This window comes from Hirundo rustica, chromosome 12 (assembly GCF_015227805.2).
Source record: "Hirundo rustica isolate bHirRus1 chromosome 12, bHirRus1.pri.v3, whole genome shotgun sequence".
In the NCBI taxonomy this organism is placed as follows: Eukaryota; Metazoa; Chordata; class Aves; order Passeriformes; family Hirundinidae; genus Hirundo; species Hirundo rustica.
In genome coordinates this window covers 8,458,074-8,476,284 of record NC_053461.1, presented here as the reverse complement: position 1 = coordinate 8,476,284, position 18,211 = coordinate 8,458,074, and the positions used below count along the sequence as shown (strand labels likewise).

The 18,211-nt window shown below is 47.9% G+C and overlaps 2 protein-coding genes across 7 annotated transcripts; both read right to left on the bottom strand.

The window, feature by feature from the left end:
- Positions 1–319: 319 nt before the first annotated feature.
- On the bottom strand, positions 320–6,940 carry ISY1 (ISY1 splicing factor homolog). The gene is made up of 11 exons (XM_040076378.1): positions 6,870–6,940; positions 6,670–6,692; positions 5,984–6,035; positions 5,128–5,193; positions 4,693–4,735; positions 4,413–4,525; positions 4,113–4,230; positions 3,327–3,449; positions 2,475–2,578; positions 1,369–1,455; positions 320–1,086 (listed from the first exon to the last, which is right to left on the bottom strand). The coding sequence occupies exons 1-11, from the start codon at positions 6,870–6,872 to the stop codon at positions 979–981; spliced, it is 840 nt and encodes a 279-aa protein (XP_039932312.1). The 5' UTR covers positions 6,873–6,940; the 3' UTR covers positions 320–978.
- Positions 6,941–8,485: 1,545 nt separating this feature from the next.
- Positions 8,486–17,610, bottom strand: CNBP (CCHC-type zinc finger nucleic acid binding protein). Of its 6 annotated transcripts, none has more exons than XM_040075971.2 (5): positions 17,478–17,610; positions 11,116–11,235; positions 10,753–10,848; positions 10,377–10,575; positions 8,486–9,476 (listed from the first exon to the last, which is right to left on the bottom strand). In XM_040075971.2, the coding sequence occupies exons 2-5, from the start codon at positions 11,216–11,218 to the stop codon at positions 9,359–9,361; spliced, it is 516 nt and encodes a 171-aa protein (XP_039931905.1). In that variant the 5' UTR covers positions 11,219–11,235; positions 17,478–17,610; the 3' UTR covers positions 8,486–9,358. The 6 variants fall into 6 exon arrangements, with proteins under 6 accessions (XP_039931905.1, XP_058278161.1, XP_039931907.1 ...); XM_058422178.1 differs by having other exon boundaries at positions 10,377–10,579; positions 10,754–10,848; XM_040075973.2 differs by having other exon boundaries at positions 10,753–10,845.
- Positions 17,611–18,211: the final 601 nt, after the last annotated feature.

Genomic DNA, 18,211 nt, shown 5'->3' with positions numbered 1-18,211 from the left:
AACAGAGAAATACTGAGAGCATCCAGAAATGCTACACAGTCCCACACTTGGTTGTTAAATACTCTGCTCCTAAGACAGAAATGCTCCATGGCTGCAGATGTCTAGTTTCAAATGCCATTCATTCAGACATGTACAACAGTATCAGTCACCCATAAGACTCTGACCAGTCTCTGCCTTGCCTCTTGTCCCAGGATTCACAAACCATGAACAGTAGGAGATGCAGAGATTCAAATCCCTGAAGGGGTGGCTGTCTATGATCCCAATCTTTCGGTACCATGAGGGAATCATCACAATCCTCTGAGCTAGAATATAACAGACATCAGGTTGTAAATAAGCTTTTAATAAAAATATTTGAACAAGGTGCTGCAAAGTTTTTTACAGCAGCTGCTGGAATATCCAGCATTCAAGCAATTTATCCAGGCAGTTACAAACCACAAAAAGGGTAACAAGTTTTAGACATTGCATGTGGCTTAGAAAGAATCAAATCTCCAAAGACACTCACAAGACCTGCCTTCAAGGCATCTCTAGACAGGTTCCAGGTTATTCTGGCAAACTGAGCAGGTGTAACAGTGTTACTTCTCAGCTCAACAAAACCCAGCATGAGAAGATGTGCACACTTAGAGTAAGGACAGAGCAGACAGGAACGCCACGGGTTTTCAGGATTTAGGAGCTCACTGGGTGTGGTTCTGTCTGTAAGAAGCCCCACTACGCAGACCCTTTCCCAAACTGAAAGCACTTAAGACAGCTGGCAGATGCAGAGACAGGCTCACCAAGGTTTGACCTTTTCCAGCACTGGAGTACAAAGCCATCCGAGTGGAGAAACGGGAATGATGGCTCTCCTTCTGCACACCGCACTGTAATTCCAGCACTTTGCTCCACATCCAAAGGAACTTTGAGAGCTAAAGCCCATTGCTACCAGAACTTAGGAACCTGCTGCTTTCAGAGGGATTACACACAAACCAGGACACTGGTGCAACGTTACAGTCCTAGAAGTGTCTTTGCCTCCTCGCTCTGTGCCAGGAGGGTTTCACTGGCGTACTTCTGGAGCAGCTCCATCTTCTTCCTTCGTACAAGAGCTTCCTCAATCTGCAGAGATAAAAACAGGATGGATTCAGCTCAGCTGAGATGCTGAAAGCTCAGATGCTCAGCTACACCACAACACTTCCCAATTTATGGAATACTTAGGAAGGTTTTGGAAATTCTCAGGTGAAAAGTGTTACAGCATTTGCAAGAGGATTAAACAGCAGCAGAGTCAAGTCACAGAAATCACAAATTTTAGGGCACTTTTACTGATGACTTGATGTCAATTAAGATGTGCCTTGCAAAAGCCAGTGTGCATCTCTGCAGCTGAATGCTGTTATGCCTTACCTCCTGTTGAGTTGGCACTGGAACATGTGCAATAAATTTCTGTTGGCCATCTTCACCTTCTCTCTCCTTGCCACCTTCCTCATCAGACTAAAAAGTGAAAAAATCACGTCAAGTTTATTTTCTATCGAGATCATTAAAAAACCCTTCTTCACTTGCTTTGCCAGAAGGAACAAAGCATGGTCAACACTACAAACACAGGAATGAGTGAAGAGGACCCAGTGCCAAAGGAACACAAGGATCACATGCAGATCCTGCTCCTTGACATTTTCAGCATGGCTGCTTCCATTTCTTCCATTTCTCATATGGTCTTTGCTCTGCTGTGGCATGGGCACGAATGTAAAGCTGTATTTCCTCCCCTTCCATAACTCTGGCTGCCACAGCAAAGCTGTGAACAGAAGAGAAGCCAGCTAAGCAAGCAGACAGTAAGTGCTTTAAAAATAAAGGTAGCACTTCCCTGTACAGCTCTGTACTGCTTTGGTCCACGCCCAAGAGCTGAGCTCATGAACCACGGGATAATACAAATAAAAAAGGTACTGGAGGAGCCACCAGCTCCACCTGACAGATTCCTCCTTTTTATTCTTGTGCTTAACCTACTTAGATACAGACTGAGAAATGAGAGCTTGTTTCCAGTATCCTTCTCCAGATCTCACTGGGAGCAGGGAGAAGGAATAAGAGCGGTGACAGCAGCACCAGCAAAGCCCTGCTGCATCATGATTCAAGTGTGAACAAGGCCCTGCACCCCCTGGGTTTTCACACAGTGGCAGTGTGACATTATCCTGTGCCCAAAGCTGCTTGTGCTGTTACTGAGGCAGGCTGTGCTCAGGAGCCAGACTGAGCAGGGTTAGCAAAACACCCCCTGATACTAACAGTGCCATTAAATCACAGCAAGGTGCTCTCACTCCAGTGAAAGGTCTGTCCTCCCCTGCCAGCCTCCAGCACCCCCTGAACTTGGACCAAGAGCACTCCCCTATACTGATTCTCACTAAACTGTGTAGCGAGGAGAGGGGCAGGACAGCAGCAGCCAGGTCCTTGGCAGGGTAACACCACTTCCAAGAAGGGAGCACAGAAAACACATGAAAAGTCACGTCACCCGAGCCATCCCCTACCTCTTCCTCATGGACAGCATAGATGTTTTCTTCCTCCTCTTCCTCACCTCTTGCAAGTCGTGCTTCTCTCTCCATCTTCCATTTTTCCACTGCTTCTGCTATAACTGGGGAGCACAGGAAAATGGCTAATGTGGCTGAGAGCCAGTCAGAGCAGCATGGTCTTAGTGACAGAGCTTTTCCAATGCACTTAAACTTCTTGCCTAAATCCTCTACATCAGTAACACACCCTTGTAGAACCTTGATGCGGTATGTAATAAAATATATCAGTGTGTGCTGACATGCTGTCTCGGTGTGGTGCTTGCTAATGCCTTCATTTGGGTCCATTTTAGACTCTAAATGTCACATTCACAAAGTGTTAAAATTCCAAGAGAAATGACATGGTTAAATTAACACAGCCCACCTAGACTGCAGCAGGGTTTCCAGCAGGCCCCTCTAATCTGGCAGAAAAGTAACCAGCTAAGTTTCTGGATAAATAAATAATGAGGTGAGACAGGAAATAGATGGTAGGGTCAAGTTTTCACAAGGGAGGGAGAGAACTGCTTGGGTTCCACAGCTCCTGCTGCAACCAACTCTTCTACATTCTTAAGCAGGAAAAAGGAGGGGGGAAGGAGTTTTTGCTTTGGCAGTGAATGACTTGCTAAAATATGAAATCATTTACAGTAGTAAAGATGAAAGTCAAGCCTAAAGCACCTCCTCCCTGAAATGCCTTATTTGGATACCCACATGACAGACAAATTCTGACAGCTAAGCACAAGAAAAGGCCCACAGGGGGTAAAAGAAAGGTGCTTTCACCACAGAGTCCATCATCACCCCCTTCCTGGGTGCTCTGTGCAGGTTTGGAATCTCACATACCTTTCTTCTCATGTTCCTGCTCCAGGGGCTCCAGAATCCCATCATCTTCATCCCTGTAGCCATAGTACTCGGCATCAATGTCCTTCATAAGCTCAGCCCGAGTCTTCCGTGGGGGTGGCAGGGCTGCAAGAACACCACCGTCACCCACCAGGTCACCTCCACCCCCTGCTGAGCGTCCCCAACCTCACAGCACCCACAGCTGCCTCGTGCCAGCCAACACCCAGCATGATGGAGCTGCTGGTGTCACCCTCTGGCCTGCACAAACCATTCCCAGTACATGACCCAATGGTCCCCCACATCCTGGAGTACCTCCCATGATTTGTCTGTGCCTCACCTTCAGGCCCAAGCAATTCCCACTCATTCCATGACGTTTCAACCAACCCCTTGCTTCCAGTTTTTCATTATGAAAACTCATTCCTGCTTCTAAGATTACGTTCAACCCAACTTGTCCTTTTTCTTCATTTTTTTTCTAGTCCTGAACTCTGAATACTATTTACAACATCTCACTAAAGTTTCCTGTTATTCTGGAAAGTTTTGATAGGACATCAGTCTTTACCATTGGGAATTCCCAGAAGAAACCAGTTTACTCCTTTTTTGCATTTTCTTAATTGCAAACAGCCAAAGGTGCTCTTAGCATTTAATCAATTACCTGTGCCCAGTGTCTCACTCAGGTGACCTAAGACATTCAGAAATGTAGTTACCAACACTAAACAAACTACAACAGCATTTTACTCAAGACATTCTACTACACAGATTCATGTCTGGGAAGAGCTGCTCTTTACTCACGTTCCTTTTCAAAAAGCTCTCTAACTCCAGGCAAATCTTTTGCAGCCCCAAAGTATTTGTAGCCTCTGTTTCCTGGAACTTCTTTCCCTTCATGATCTAACATTTTCGGGCCAATCCTCTGGAAAATAAACACAGTTCATAGTTTAAAACTTTCTTCTAATGCAGCCAAACATTTTAGGAGCTGAATAAAAATAACACTGGCCAAGCCATGCACAGGTAACTAAATGTTACATATTTTTCTCTGCAGTCACTTCACTTGCAAGCAGAACAACCATGCAGTACAACACATTCCACACTTACAGCATAATCAGGACCTCCCAGCTCCTTTATTCTGTATTCCCAATGTCCTTTCTCCCTCAGAAGTTTGTTTATTTCATCGTTCAGGTCCCGAATTCTGAATTCACCCAGTCCAGCTGTAAGAGAGTAAAAAAACAATAAATCTGGCAGCTTACAGAAACACCAGATGGATGTCACAATTTGTGCAATGGAAACAGCATAGTTCACATGAAATGGTATTTTTTACTGTAAATGCTTTTGACTGGATATTCAAAACAATACAACATAGTTAGACAAATCTTACCATTTTGGATCTGTGCCACTTTCTTGGAAATCTCCCCAATGATCTAGTCAAATAGGAACACAGAAATTAGTTTCTAAATTAGGAGGGGGAACAGAGAAGACAGAGCCAGATTGTCTGAGAAGTGCATGGCAATAGGACAAGTAGCAATAAAAAACAAGTTGAAACTGGAGAAATAATGATTAAATTCAAGGGGAGACAAATCATTAGGAAGATAATCAAACACTGGAACAGCAGCCCCAAAAACCTGGAATCTAACCCCCTTAAGATGTTAAAGACTCAACTGGACATGGCCCTGGGGCAACTTGATGTGGTAGGAGCTACTTTAACTGTCAGGATACTGACAAGTGTGGAAAATCCCTTGTAAGCAGCCTGTCTAAACAGGAAGTGTGAAATTCTACCTCCTATAGAATTAGAAATTCCACAGGCTGATATTACCTGTCTCCTCCATTTCTCAGCTTTGGGCAGCTCATTACACTCTGACGCAAGGAAAGGCCTTCGCTCCTGTTAGACAGAAAACCACACACATCAAATTCAGCTGAGCACTGACACACAGCATTTCACACAGGCTTTACTGCTCCACTAATGCCAAATTATGTTACCAAGCTCCAGGGCCTTCTGCTCCCATGGATTTTTAGTAAGTGGTGAACAATAATTACGTACAAACTAAACTACCACAGACTATAAAAACCTACTTAAATCCACTTTATCCAAACCAAAATCTTTCACCTGGATTTTTTTTTTTTTCCTTTTCCTTTTCTTTTCAAAACACCTCATAATCCTCTCCAATACAACAAATGTTCTATTCAGGGCAGTTTCACCATTTACAGCACACACCACCTCCTTAAGGTTAAGCTTTTCTCAACTGCTACCACGAAAGAATGCATTTTTTTCCAGTTTATACAGAGTACCTTCTTCTCAACCTCCTTCACATTCCATTGGCTTGCTTACACACACTAATGCATCATCTTGCTTCTAGGGTTTTGTGTGCAGTTATTTTGTCCCTTTCCCCACAGCTTTACCTTTTATTAAAAGGCTCTACCTTTTTACTCAAAGCTCCACCTTTTATTAGAAGGTATTAAACCCCTTCCTCTGCACAATATGCAGTATGAAATACAAAATTAAAAAAGGTTTGGAGAAACTGTAGTGGAGAATTTTCCTGTGAGTGTGAAATACAGTCAGCTAAAGTATTTTCCTTGTAACTGGGGTCAAGCACAGGACACCTGGGCTCTGAACAAGGCCTGTCTTCCTCCCTGACTTGAGCTACCAAACCTCCAGGGCATTTACATCTCACCTTGACTTTTCCTTCCTCAAGCTGGGCTTGCCGAAATCTTGCCAAGGCCGTCCTAAAGAGAAGAAAGCAGATTTACTTTCACAAATCCACATTCCAACAGGAACAAGTTTAGCTCTGGATGTTTATTATGGACTTCATTAGTCTGTAGAAAACAAAGGCCTGAACACATTCACTGAGCACCTCCAGCTCTTCCAGCTAATGACTTCTCAACACTAGAAATCCTCAGTGGTTCGCTCCTCAAGTAAAGCAATGATGACTGATTCCTCCTCTCTGGCCTGGCATCTCTGCTCCCAAAATGGGAACTGCCTGAAACCACAAGGGTCCTTTACAACACATTTCAGTGTATTTAGCCCCGAGCCTGCAGGGGGACAAGTACACTGCTGAACAGAAGCACCCAGCACAGCTACAGGAGCTCCACAGCACCGCGTGTGCAGGTGCCCTCCAACTCCCACTGCCTCTGGGCCAGCACACGGACAACTGAGTACCCAAAAGCATCATTAAACCGTCCGTGCTTTAAAAGAGGCTGAACAGCGAGTTCTACGAGCCAGCCAGGCACAGATGTGTGACATCAGGTACAGTCAGGGCCAGCGGCCACGGATGCGTGAGACTAGGTCCGGCCGCAGCCTGAGCCGGGGTGACCCAGTGCACCCGAGCGGTGCCCGCGCTGCAGTGGTGGCCGCACTCACATGGCCTTCTCCGCGTTGCGAGCCTGCAAGACACAAACAGAGCGGGCTCGGTCAGCCCCGGCCCCGCCGCGCTCCAGCCTGCGCCGGGTCCTCTCCGAGGCCCTCGCCGCGCAGGGGAACCAGGAGCCAGCAAGTACTGAGCGGCCCCTCAGCCCCGCAATCCCCCGCCGTGCCCTGGAGCCCCTCAGTCCTGCACTCACCATGGTCCCGCCGTGCCCCGGAGCCCCTCGGTCCCTCCGAACGCGCGGTGCCCGCAGCCCCGCCCCGCCCCGGAAGTGCTCTCGGCCCCGTGCCCAGCGCGCCTGCGCGCCCCGCTCGCGCGGGATTGGTGACCCCGCGCCCGGGGCGGGCAGACATGGAGCGGTGCGGAAGCCAAGGGACCCGGGGGACGCGGAGGTGCCACCCCTGCCACGGCACGGACACCTGCCACTGTCCCGGGCTGCTCCCAGCCCCGTCCAGCCCGGCCTGGGACACTGCCTGGGATCTAGGGGCAGCCACAGCTGCTCTGGGCAGCCTGCGCCAGGACCTCCCCACCCTCACAAGCAAAGAAGCTCCTAATAACTGATACAAATTTGCCCTTTCAGTTCCATTGCCCCTTGTCCTGTCACTCAGTTCCCAATGAACAGTTCTCCTCTCTAACCACTTCGTGAGTCTGCCATAATGAATGAGAAGTTGCCTCAGTATCAGTGAAAAAGATCAACATGAAACATGAAGAATTGATTGTTCCCAGGTTCAGTGTATGAAATCACCACTTGCTTCTTGTCCAGCTCCTGTTCACTTGGGAGAAACTATGAACAGCAACAATGTTCTCACAGGAAGATGACCAAAGAAGAGACATCTACCTTTGAAGTAATTTTCTCCTAGAACTTATAGCCTGGTTTGTATTCCCCAGCTTCTAAATGGTGTTTGCTTTGTATCAAATAGAATTTTTTAGAGGAAAACACCACTTTGTAGTTCTCATTTAAGTTCCAAAGACTTCTAGGTCTTTGTAATCAGAGAGGTCCAAACTTTACTGCTGTTTGACTAAGACAATTGTGTGCAAAGACTTAATTTGTCCCAACCTACCAGGGTGAACCACCATGTGCTGTGTACCTGCAGTACCCCAGGACAACCCACACATTTCAACCTTGCTTCCAGAATTAACAGGAACTGACAGTAACTAGCAATGATAACAGATATACAAGCGCCAGTGCCAATTCAGATGTCTCCAGCACCCCATCCCTGCCCCTAACTGCAGATTCCACAGATCTGCCAGAGCTTGAGCACGGCCAGCAGCTCAGAGGCACCCCAAGCAAAGCCCACCCTTCACACCAGACATCAGGACACCCCTTCCCCAGTCCTGCCTTAAGGTGAAGCACTGGTCAACCAAGAGCTCCTGCACACCAAGACTTTATTCACTGAGTGGATGTAAAGATCCACGGTTTGTCAGCTCCTTTCTCAGCTGGTCACTGACCCTCAGTGAACCAACGCAGCACAACCACCAGGAGACAGGGCAAGCGCAGGTGCTTAAAGTTCTTAGTGCCACTGAAAACTCAAATACTGCTGGAGAGAACTGATCTACTCAGTTTGGAACTCCCTGCACCTCCAGCAACCTCCTCCTTTAATGGTTTTCCCATTAAATGCTTTAACTGCACCAACAGATGATGACAGATACAGTCAGCCTTGCATCCAGACCCCACTCCCATGAGTATGTGCAGACAGGACCTGAACATGAAACAGCACAAAAGAAAAGGCCAAGATGAACCTCCACATACCCCTTTTAATATGTTGTTTTGCACTGTGTACAGGAAAAAAACCAAAAATAAACGAAAGGAACTTTAGCCAAACTCCCCTTCCTCCTCCAGCTTTATTGATAGTTTAAAATTACATTTTCTATGTTCTAGGACTTCAATTGCTCTTACCATCTTACTTTAAAAACCGATTACAAGCAAATGAAACTCAGTTGTCTAAGTGATATAGTATACAAAAATAACATCTTGATTTCTGTGAAAATGCATTTATTTGCAACTCCTGAACAGCTCCAAATTGTTTATGCTATGAGCACTGATGTCTGGGTTTCAGATTGACTTTGAGATATTTATTCAAAAGCTTCCCGTTGCGTTCTGTATCTCCAACATTAACATCCACTGACTGAATTACTGTTACTTTTAGATTTATTTCAGATTTCTCTCTCTCTCTCATGGCCATTAACAGGCATGTGCATCTTGTTTGTTTACTCCCACTCAGCTATATGCTCTAGGTAGGGCCTGATGCAGATATCACTTGGTGTTAACAGCTACTGAGGTCAGACAATCCAAGGCCATTGTAATAAAATAAAAGTTATGAGGAAGTTTAGACACTTCCAGAATTTCTTTCCTCCTGCATAGGATCACTTCCCTGTAACCCAGAGAGGGTTTTTGCTGGTCTGACTCAACTCTTCCCACTCATCAATCCCTATTCACCAGTGGCACGGAAAGGGGGTTCTTTAACAAAGCATTATACATAACACCTCTACCAAACTAAACATAAACATTTTTGTAGTTAAATGCAGAAAGTTGATTTTTCCACCCCTTTCCTCCTTTTACACGGCAAGTAAAGCTCACTGGCCTGGGAGTAGCCTCTATCTGCCAACCTCTGGCCAGTGAAGAGGATTCAGAGAAAAATAATACAACCATCAATCAGAAAAAGGAGGGGCGACAAAGGAAAATAATTAGGCTGTAGCTTCAATTGTGCATTCCCGTGCAAGGTGCCCTGACTCGCCGCAGCGGTAGCAGTTGACTTCGCTGGTCTTGCTGCAGTTGATGGCTACATGGCCAGTTTCACCACACCTGCAAAAGCAAAGGTTGTGTCAGAACAGCCACAACACTCACAGGAGCAATCCTACCCTGCGTCCACGACACTGTCTACTTTGGTTTCATGCAACGCTAGTTCTGCATCCAAGGCTTCTATTCCAGAATTCTCTGACATGAAGCAAATTTGTCTTCAGCAGAGCCATCAACTGCTCCCAAATGATCAACTCACATTAATCACTGTATATGCCAGAATCTCTACATCAGCTTCGTGTGTTTGCGGGGTTTCTTCCCAATTGTGTCCTCGGTTTTGCCTGTTCCGAAGGCTTATGCTTGCAGTTTAGCCTTGTTTTGAGAATAATTAGTTTTAACTCAAATACACCATGTTCTCTCTCCTTCCTCCACAGAAGGGAATGTTGGTGGGGGTAAAGAATACTCTCTCAGGAACGTGCTGTTTCTGGTATATGCTTGCATTCAAAAACCAGACAGCTCTCTGAAGATGGCATTTCAAACCAATTTAACACCCACTTCTATTCACTGTTCCCATAACCAAAGCATCCTCAGTGTGTTCCTGCAGGGGCTGGCTGTGCCAGTCAGCTGGGCCGGACAGCTGGGGTTTGTTAGCTCTGGCAAAAGACACAGGGTACCCAACTCTGCTACAGCCACGTACCCCCTGCCAAAGGACACCACGAGCCTTTCTGTACAGCCCAAATGACTGAACACCTGGGTACGTGGTGGCACTGGTGGTTGTCTAGAGATGGAATGGAATCTGTACTCCACAGATGTACTACATGGAATCTGTACTCCACACTGCTAGTAAGTGCTTAAGCCTTAGTTTTGAACAACAGTGGGTAGCTGTTCAAACAAACCATTTCCTAACCAAAACCAGACAGAGAATGCATCCAGCATGTGAGGTGCATATCACAGCTGCCTCCTTACCTATAGCATTTCACTTTGGTGCAGTCTTTTTGAATGTGCCCGAACTCTCCACAAGAATAGCACTTCTGCTCGTCTGCGTGGTCGCAGTCACGGGCCAGGTGGCCGGGCTTGCCACAGTTGTAGCAGCACTGCTCCCTCTCCCTCTTGGGCTCCTTGCAGTCCTTCGCAATGTGGCCACCTCTACCGCAGTTATAGCAGGCTTCCACAATAAGAAAAACATACCAAACAAGACTATAAAACCTCGGTAGCGCAAGGGGCAGCATGCTGTGAACAGGGCACATGCACAGCTCCTTCTCAGGGAATCCCAGCACCATTCTCTTTAGCCAGAGAGCTCTGCCTGTGGCACTGGAGAGCTGGAATATTGAGTGATACTTACCATCCTCCTGAAGGTCACAGTCCTTGGCAAGATGGCCAGACTCACCACAGCGGTAACAGATATCCGGCAGAGACGAAGACATGAACTGGAAGCCTGCTTGAAATAGGCAGAAGGAAAAAACGGGCGTAAGTACTAAGTTCAGAATACTTTTAAGAATCAATCACATTCTGAACTGACAAGTTAGCTTCACTCTCAGAGCATCTGACCAAACTCTTACGAAGAGGTGAATTTCCCTGGTTCTCATTACCAAATTGTGTCTCAACCTCTCTGCTCGGGTCTGCCAGAGCATGTTTTACTTCCTACATGCAGCAGCCATTGGAGATCCGCTGTGCAAACAAACAGAACAGCAGAGTCACCACTCACCTCTGCCACGGCTCCTCATCCCACGGCCACGGCCCATCCCAGTGGGGCACTCCCGGGCCCAGTGGCCAGTACGGCCACACTTGAAGCACTCGTTGCTGCTCATGGCTGCAGATCACCTGTCTGAACAAGAAAGACATTTCTGAGCACCTTCTGCTCCTCCAGCCAAAGGCTACATTAAAATGAGAGATTCAGAGGTTTCCCAGCCCTCAGCAAAGGCAATGCAAACCATACAGGACCTGCAGCTAAGTCAAGACTTTCTTGTACCATAGTCTTTCATGACTACTGAAACCGCTGCAGAGGGTAAAAGTTTGCCTCCGCTTTGCTTTCAGTAAGACAGCTTTGAACAGACAGTGTGCTATGTAACTTTTCCTTTAATTATTTTGTAGCCACCCTTTACTTCAGGAACTTATAAAACATTCAGGAAAAGGGAAAAAGAGAAGGAAATATCCCTTTAACTACTGCAGTAGCAGCCTTAACATCATTACCACTTTCAGTAAAGCACCTTCTTCCTTATTGCTGCGAGTTAAACTCAAAGCCAGTTACTTAATCTCTACAAGCAGAATCCTCCTAGTAGTTGTTACATGTTCTCTTGAAGGACCTGCCTGGCAGCTACCACCTCTATCCACTGGAAGACAAGTGTAAGAATAGGCAGTATTAAACCGAAAGCATTCAAAGCCCTTTAGCTTAACATTTGAAGACTTTAGGTCTTTTATGACCTAAACAGCAATTTAACTCTGAAAAGCAAAACTACAATTTGTAATTAACTTATAGCTCAGGATGCATATTCCACTCCAGGCATACATGAAAGAAAGTGTTTGAAGATGTTTCGGCAGCAGACACTTGCCAGCTGGGAAAAACATCCTTAGAACGCTCTGGAAGCATCAGACAGGCAGTTCTGACAGCAGGAACCCTGCTTTGCCCACTGGAATGGAGGTCAGCACTGCACGAGCAGAGCCAGCCTGCACAGCCCACGGTGGATGGGGCAGGTTCCACACTGTGCTCATACTGCCACACCTCCCCTGAGCTGCAGGACACGCACACAACACTTCCAGACCCAGAGAGAAAAGAACAAGGAAGTTACACACTTAAACCGAAGATTTTTTAGAGTGTGCTTGAAGACACGTTTGAAGTACACTGGTGTAAAAATATGCACACCAAGCTTTGTTTTGATGAAGTCTCCTGAAATTTACATACCTCACATACTCTCTCGAAATTTGTTATTCTTTACCCAGCAGAAGGAGAATCATTATTTGGCATGTTTGGAAGTTTATCTGATCCCCCCTCCAAGGTAACCCCCTGTAACCCTCCCGTTTATTCTTGTTACAGAATGATGTCCCTCCTCCCAGATCTCCAGCATCCCAGATTACAGAACATACCACAAGTTGAGTATTGAAGAAAGCCACTACAGGAGCAGTAGAACAACACATGACCTCCAGAAGGAACCAGAATTAGCATCCTGACATTTAGCTCTTAAATACAGAGTGTGCATCTAAACATGAATTGTTATTTAACTATTTCCAAAGTAGCTCAATGTTTCACAGATGTACTGCGGTTTTTTATCCACTCCTCTCTCTGATGGCTTTCTGCACAGAAGTGGTTATCCCAACCACAGTAAACGGCTGAGAATTTAAAATACAAGAGGTACATACTCTAGCATGTAATTTCTGTAATCCCTTATCTAACTTCCAGCTGGACCAGGATGGAAGTCTTTGCCCTCAAAATGAAGTTCTGGAGTGAAAAGCTGCAAGAAGACCTTAGAAACATCTAAACAAAGTTATAACAACTGGGCTGTTGGAGCACTTCAAGACATTCAGTTGGTTTCACACGTAACTCAGTCTTCTCTGTTTGATTTCAGTGTTCAAGATTTCCAGCGGCTTCTGACGACACCCAGGGCTGAGCACTGCCTGCTCTGCTGGCAGCAGCTGGCACTCACTGTGCCATTGTTTATGCCTGTTTTCATAGCAACCGTGTTGACACTGCAGAACAGGAAAAACACAGGCACAGCCAACTGCGGGAGCTGGGCTCAGGCACCCGAGTGGATGCTGCTTTTCATTCGCAAGAGGGCCAAGATGGGGTCTCTGAATTTTAAATATCTATATATACACACACACACATTTCTTCACTTCATTACAACCCTTTTAAGCAGGCCTCACATTAAAACATTGTCAAATGGTGACATAGAATCTACTAAAAGAACAAAACAGTAGGCACCAGCTATTAGAGAACTGCAGCGCACCTGAAGCCATGAACTCAAGACTCCAACACGAGGTAAAGAGGACTGAGTCCTGCTGGCAGTCTCCCACAGGAAGCAGCAACAGAAACAGTCAAGGTAACACATGGTGAAAGACAAATGTCTGACAGGTGAGCCAGACCTGCTCCAGACACACAGTGGGGGAGCTTTTATACCAAGATTAATGGCAACCTACAGTTAGTCTGTCCTTCTGCCAGTCCGAGTCAGAAGCTGCACGAGGGACAGAGGCTCACTCCTCACTGCCCCAAAGGAATGTCCAAAGAGAAATTTTACATCTGATTCAGAGTTTTTTTCCTTTTTAACTGCCCCTTCAAAAAGAAAACCTCAAGTTTGTCCTCCTCTGCTATACAAAAAATATACAAACTGAAGTAGAAATGTGAAGTCAAACACCAGTCTCTGTGCAAGAATCCTTCAAGATTGAGATTTATTTAAAAACCTCTATCTTCAGAGGCCCCTTTCCACCCTTGAACTCAAGAGCAGTGGAAGGTTACAGCTGCCATACGTATGTGATTACAAAGCATGCTGTTCCATCCTCAGATACATGCAACAGTTTGCCTGAAGTTTCTCTTCACCAGTATTTCCATGTTAAACTTCTGCATCCTCCCTGTAAAGGATCTGGAATTGCAAACGGGTTCACCAGAGAGAGTTGGCTGCAGCTGACACCGGTTTTACTTGCCTGCATCCCAACAAGCCCAACACAGGGCAGAATCCCCAGCAGTGTGAACCCTAAGGATTCATTTTTCAGAGGGAGCCAACAGCCACCTTCAAGGAGCAACATCCAGGAAAGGCTGGTTCAGAAGACAAGTCCTTAAATGGAGAGCCTCCAAGCACTCTGGACACCATTACAGTTTTCATTTACTTCCAAGAGAAAAAAAAATGAGCACAGTAAAAACCACCCAAGTTCAAACACTTCTCTGTTAGTCAATACTCCTCCATTTTGTCATCACAGGCAAGTTTCCAGCTGCTCCTTTTATCTATCAAGGCCACCTTAAGTAAGCCCTCTGCAAGAAAGCTAACAAAGTCTTCTTGGAAAGTTTTCAGTCACAGCTATCACTGTTTTCCGCAGCTCAGATGTGTTACACAAAGCAGCCTGTCCTGTCTATCCATGTGTCATCGTCCCCTCCCTTCTTACATACCAGAATCAGATTTTTACCTCACCAAGGCAGGAAAAGTAGCAATGGAAAACAAAATTACAACTACAGCCTCATCTTGCATTTCTGAGACAGGTCAAATTCTGCGAGATATAGCAAGGCACTGCCTCCTGGATTACCTTCCAAAACTTGTCCAGAAACTCAAGTCTAGCTGCGCTTTCTCACCTCAAACCTTACCTTTCTAGAGAAGGGAGAAGGCAGTAATTTACCTAAACTCCTCCTAAAGACCTCCATAACTGCAGGTGGAAGCTGAAACATTATTAAGAAGGAATTTTAGACCTTGTTCTATGTGATGGCCATACATCAGTCCCTAAACAGCAGGGACTGATGACAAAGATCCCTGTGCCCCCACAGCACTTTCCTAGGTCACATCTGAAGTTTCTGAGGGAAACCTGAGCACCAAACCTCAAACTGGGAGTTTCCTGGTGATTCTCCTAGAATTGTAGGAGACCACTGACACATTTTCTGTCTCATACACTGAAGGAGAAGACTGTGTCTTTCTGTGGCTTTGCAGTTAAACATATTCAACACTCTTAGAACAGGCGAGGTGCATGAGATTCAGCAATGTTTAACTGTTTTAGTAGCCCTTCTAGAACTGATAATGTAAAAAACTGCCACAAAGCTCCACTGTAACACTCCTCATTTTATGGCTTTTAGCTTAGATGCCCTCCAAAGTTGTTGTTGTTACAACAAACTAAAATACAATTAAACCTGGGCTTCTCATAGTAAAAAGGAAGCTGAACTTCACCTCCAAGATTACTCAGGATTCTTCTGGATACCAGCAGTTCCTTAGGATCCAACAGAAGAGGAGCAACTCTCTTCACTCTACTTCAGTGCTTCTTTTGACCTACAAAGAGCACTTGCCGCCGCTATCAGCAGGACTTCACTTCTTCAGTCAAAGGACAGAGCAGATAAAAGCCACTGCCCGAGCCAGCATAGGCAAAGCCCTTCAGCCAGGCAGATCTATCAGAGGTATACGTTGGGAAATCAGCAGGAGCTCCCCAGGCTGCTGTGACCAACCCACAGCACCACACCTGAATTGGACAAGGCAGAGACGAGAATGATGAAACCCCAACGTGATAGCAAGTACAGCTCTGCTGTCTTCTGAAGCACTGAAGAGGCGGAAAAGCCTGCTAATCATAATCTAGCATTTAGTTTCAATAGAGAAGCCAAAGCATTACTCATTTTACAAGAAATACTATCTATGAGGAGTTTTTATTTCCCAAGCAACAGGTTGTAAGAATTCTTGAACACAGGACACATGAGCATGACCAAAGCCACTCAGTATTTAGCAGTTAATTTCCACATTGTAACCTGAAAGCCTGCGACAGCAGAGCGAGTGATGCTCCTGTCTCCCTCTTCTGTTCACACTGGCACAAGATACAAAATTAAGTATTCTGACCAGCAGGTAACAACACCCCAATTCTGAAATAAACTAGATGGAAAATTTGAGGAAACTTGCCGAAGTAGGAAGCCAACCCCTATACTCCATTTGGGACCCCTCAACACATTTCACAGCCAAGATGACCCAGGACTGCTGAACATTAACTAAGACTCAAGAGGGGACAGAAACCAGGACAAAAGGACATCACGACTCCACTTAGACAAGTAATTCTTGGATATCTCTGTTGACACAAACAAGAAAGAGAACAAAAGTTCATCAAGGAGTGACTCAGTAGCACTTTCTGCCTATCCATATTAGTTAATATGGAAAGTAATAAACCCCATTGAACAAAGATGCCCGTGTTACCATCTTCCTCTTTAATTTTTATGCCTATGTGTACGAAATTCTAAACTTAAACACCACGAGCATCATGTGAGGCATTAAATGTAACACTCAGCCCAAACATGAACAGTTTAAACGGCAGGTTAAACCCGTAACTCTCAGGACTGTTGCACAGGCCTAGTGAACTTATTTAACCTCTTCACTCTGAGGACAGATGCAGGATTGCTTCTCTAGGCAAGTCTGTACTTAAAGAGGGAAACACGGACTAGGCAACCCCAATGCTGCGTGGCAATGGGATCACATTGAGTGCACACAGGAAATCAGAACTCACTATTAGGTTTAATAAACCGTTGCGACAATGTTGGCTTCTAAATGGCTAACAGCGGTTACTTGAGAACTGCGCCCGACAGGAACTCGTATAAAAGGCCGCCCCACAGCCCGCGATCTGCAGATGGCACAGGCTGTTTTTCCTATCCATTTATAGGTCACATTTGGATTTAGAGCAGGTCACCATCCGTGCCTGTGGTCAGAGCAAAGAGTTGCGACACCTCGACCCTCCCGTCTCCGCCAGCGCCCCACACGTGGGGAACCACGTGGTGTACGGGCCGCGGCCCCGCTCGGCCCCGCCGACGGGAGTTCAGCGGGGACTCAAAATAAATTAAAACCCCAAACAAACAAAATCCCCCCAACAATTTAATGAAGAAAGTATTTATATTCCAGTCCGTTCTCCGCAATCCCCAAACTCACAGGACGTTCATTACCCCAAACTCGCTGGCTCACGGGCGGGCCGGCCGGGCTCCCCCTCCCCACGCCCAGGCGGCCACGTGCAGCACTGCCCCGGCCCCGCCGCCCACCACCCCCGGCCAAGAGACCGAGCGTAAGGACTCTCCGGGCCACGCCCGGGCCGAGCGGAGCGGCTCCCTCCTTGCCCAGCGCCCAGGCCTCCCTCCCCCGAGCGGCGCAGGCTCCCTGGGCGCTCCCGGAACCCAGACCTGACTCACCCGCCGCCCTCTGCGTGCCCGCGGCCCTCAAGGTTCTAGCGGCCTTGACGGCATCCCGACGCGCCACAGGGCCGGGAATGGCGCCGGCGCCCGCCCGGCCGTACTTTCCCGCGCGCTAGGCCGGAGTGCGCCAGCGCCATCACCGTCCCGCGCAGTGCCCTCGCTGAGGCCTCAGGGCCCCGCAGGACCCCCGGCCGCTCCCCTGCGGTTCCTTCGCGGCCTGCCGGCAGTACCTGCGGTCCAGTTCCCCGCGGCCACGGCCCCCGCACGACTCCGCTCCGCTCGCTCGCTTAGCCCCGCCGGTCCCGCTGCCTGCGCCACACGCGGTGTGCACACGGCCCCACGGCTCACCCCGCCCCGCCGCTGTGCGCACGGCTCAGCGGAGCCCGCCTCGGCCAATGGGCGCAGAGCGGAGCTGCGGAACGGCCAATGGGAGCGGCAGACGGGGACGCCCAACCGTGGCGGCCGCAGGGTGGGCGGGGCGCGCCTCCCGCGCGTTGGCCGGGGGCGGGTGGGGTGCCCATGGCGGCGTTCGGTTCGCGCTGTTTCCCCGTGAGTCACTCTACGCACAGCGCAGCCCGGGCACCGCGTAGCCCCGGTGCGGCACCGCACACACCCAGGCGGCTAGCAGAAGCGTCGGAACCCTTGCCCGCCTAACTCCCTGTCGCTACCAGGCCTAGTCCAGTCCGCTCCGGTGACTCCATGCTGTACCGAGGAGGCGCGCTCAGCCCCGCTCCTCTGTCCCGCAGAGATTTCCGCGCCGAGCCGGGCAGCCCAAAGCCTCCGGGGGCAAACCTCGCACGCCTTAGCGAGACCTGCCCGGCACTTGCCGCCGCCTCGTCCCCGGCAGCCTCCGCCAGCCGGGACTCCCTCAACCCGCTCCCCGTGCCGCCCTGCGCGGACACCGCCAGGCGCGGGTCGGGATGGGCCCGAATCCCGCCCTTAGCCGGCCCTCGGGCGCCGCCGC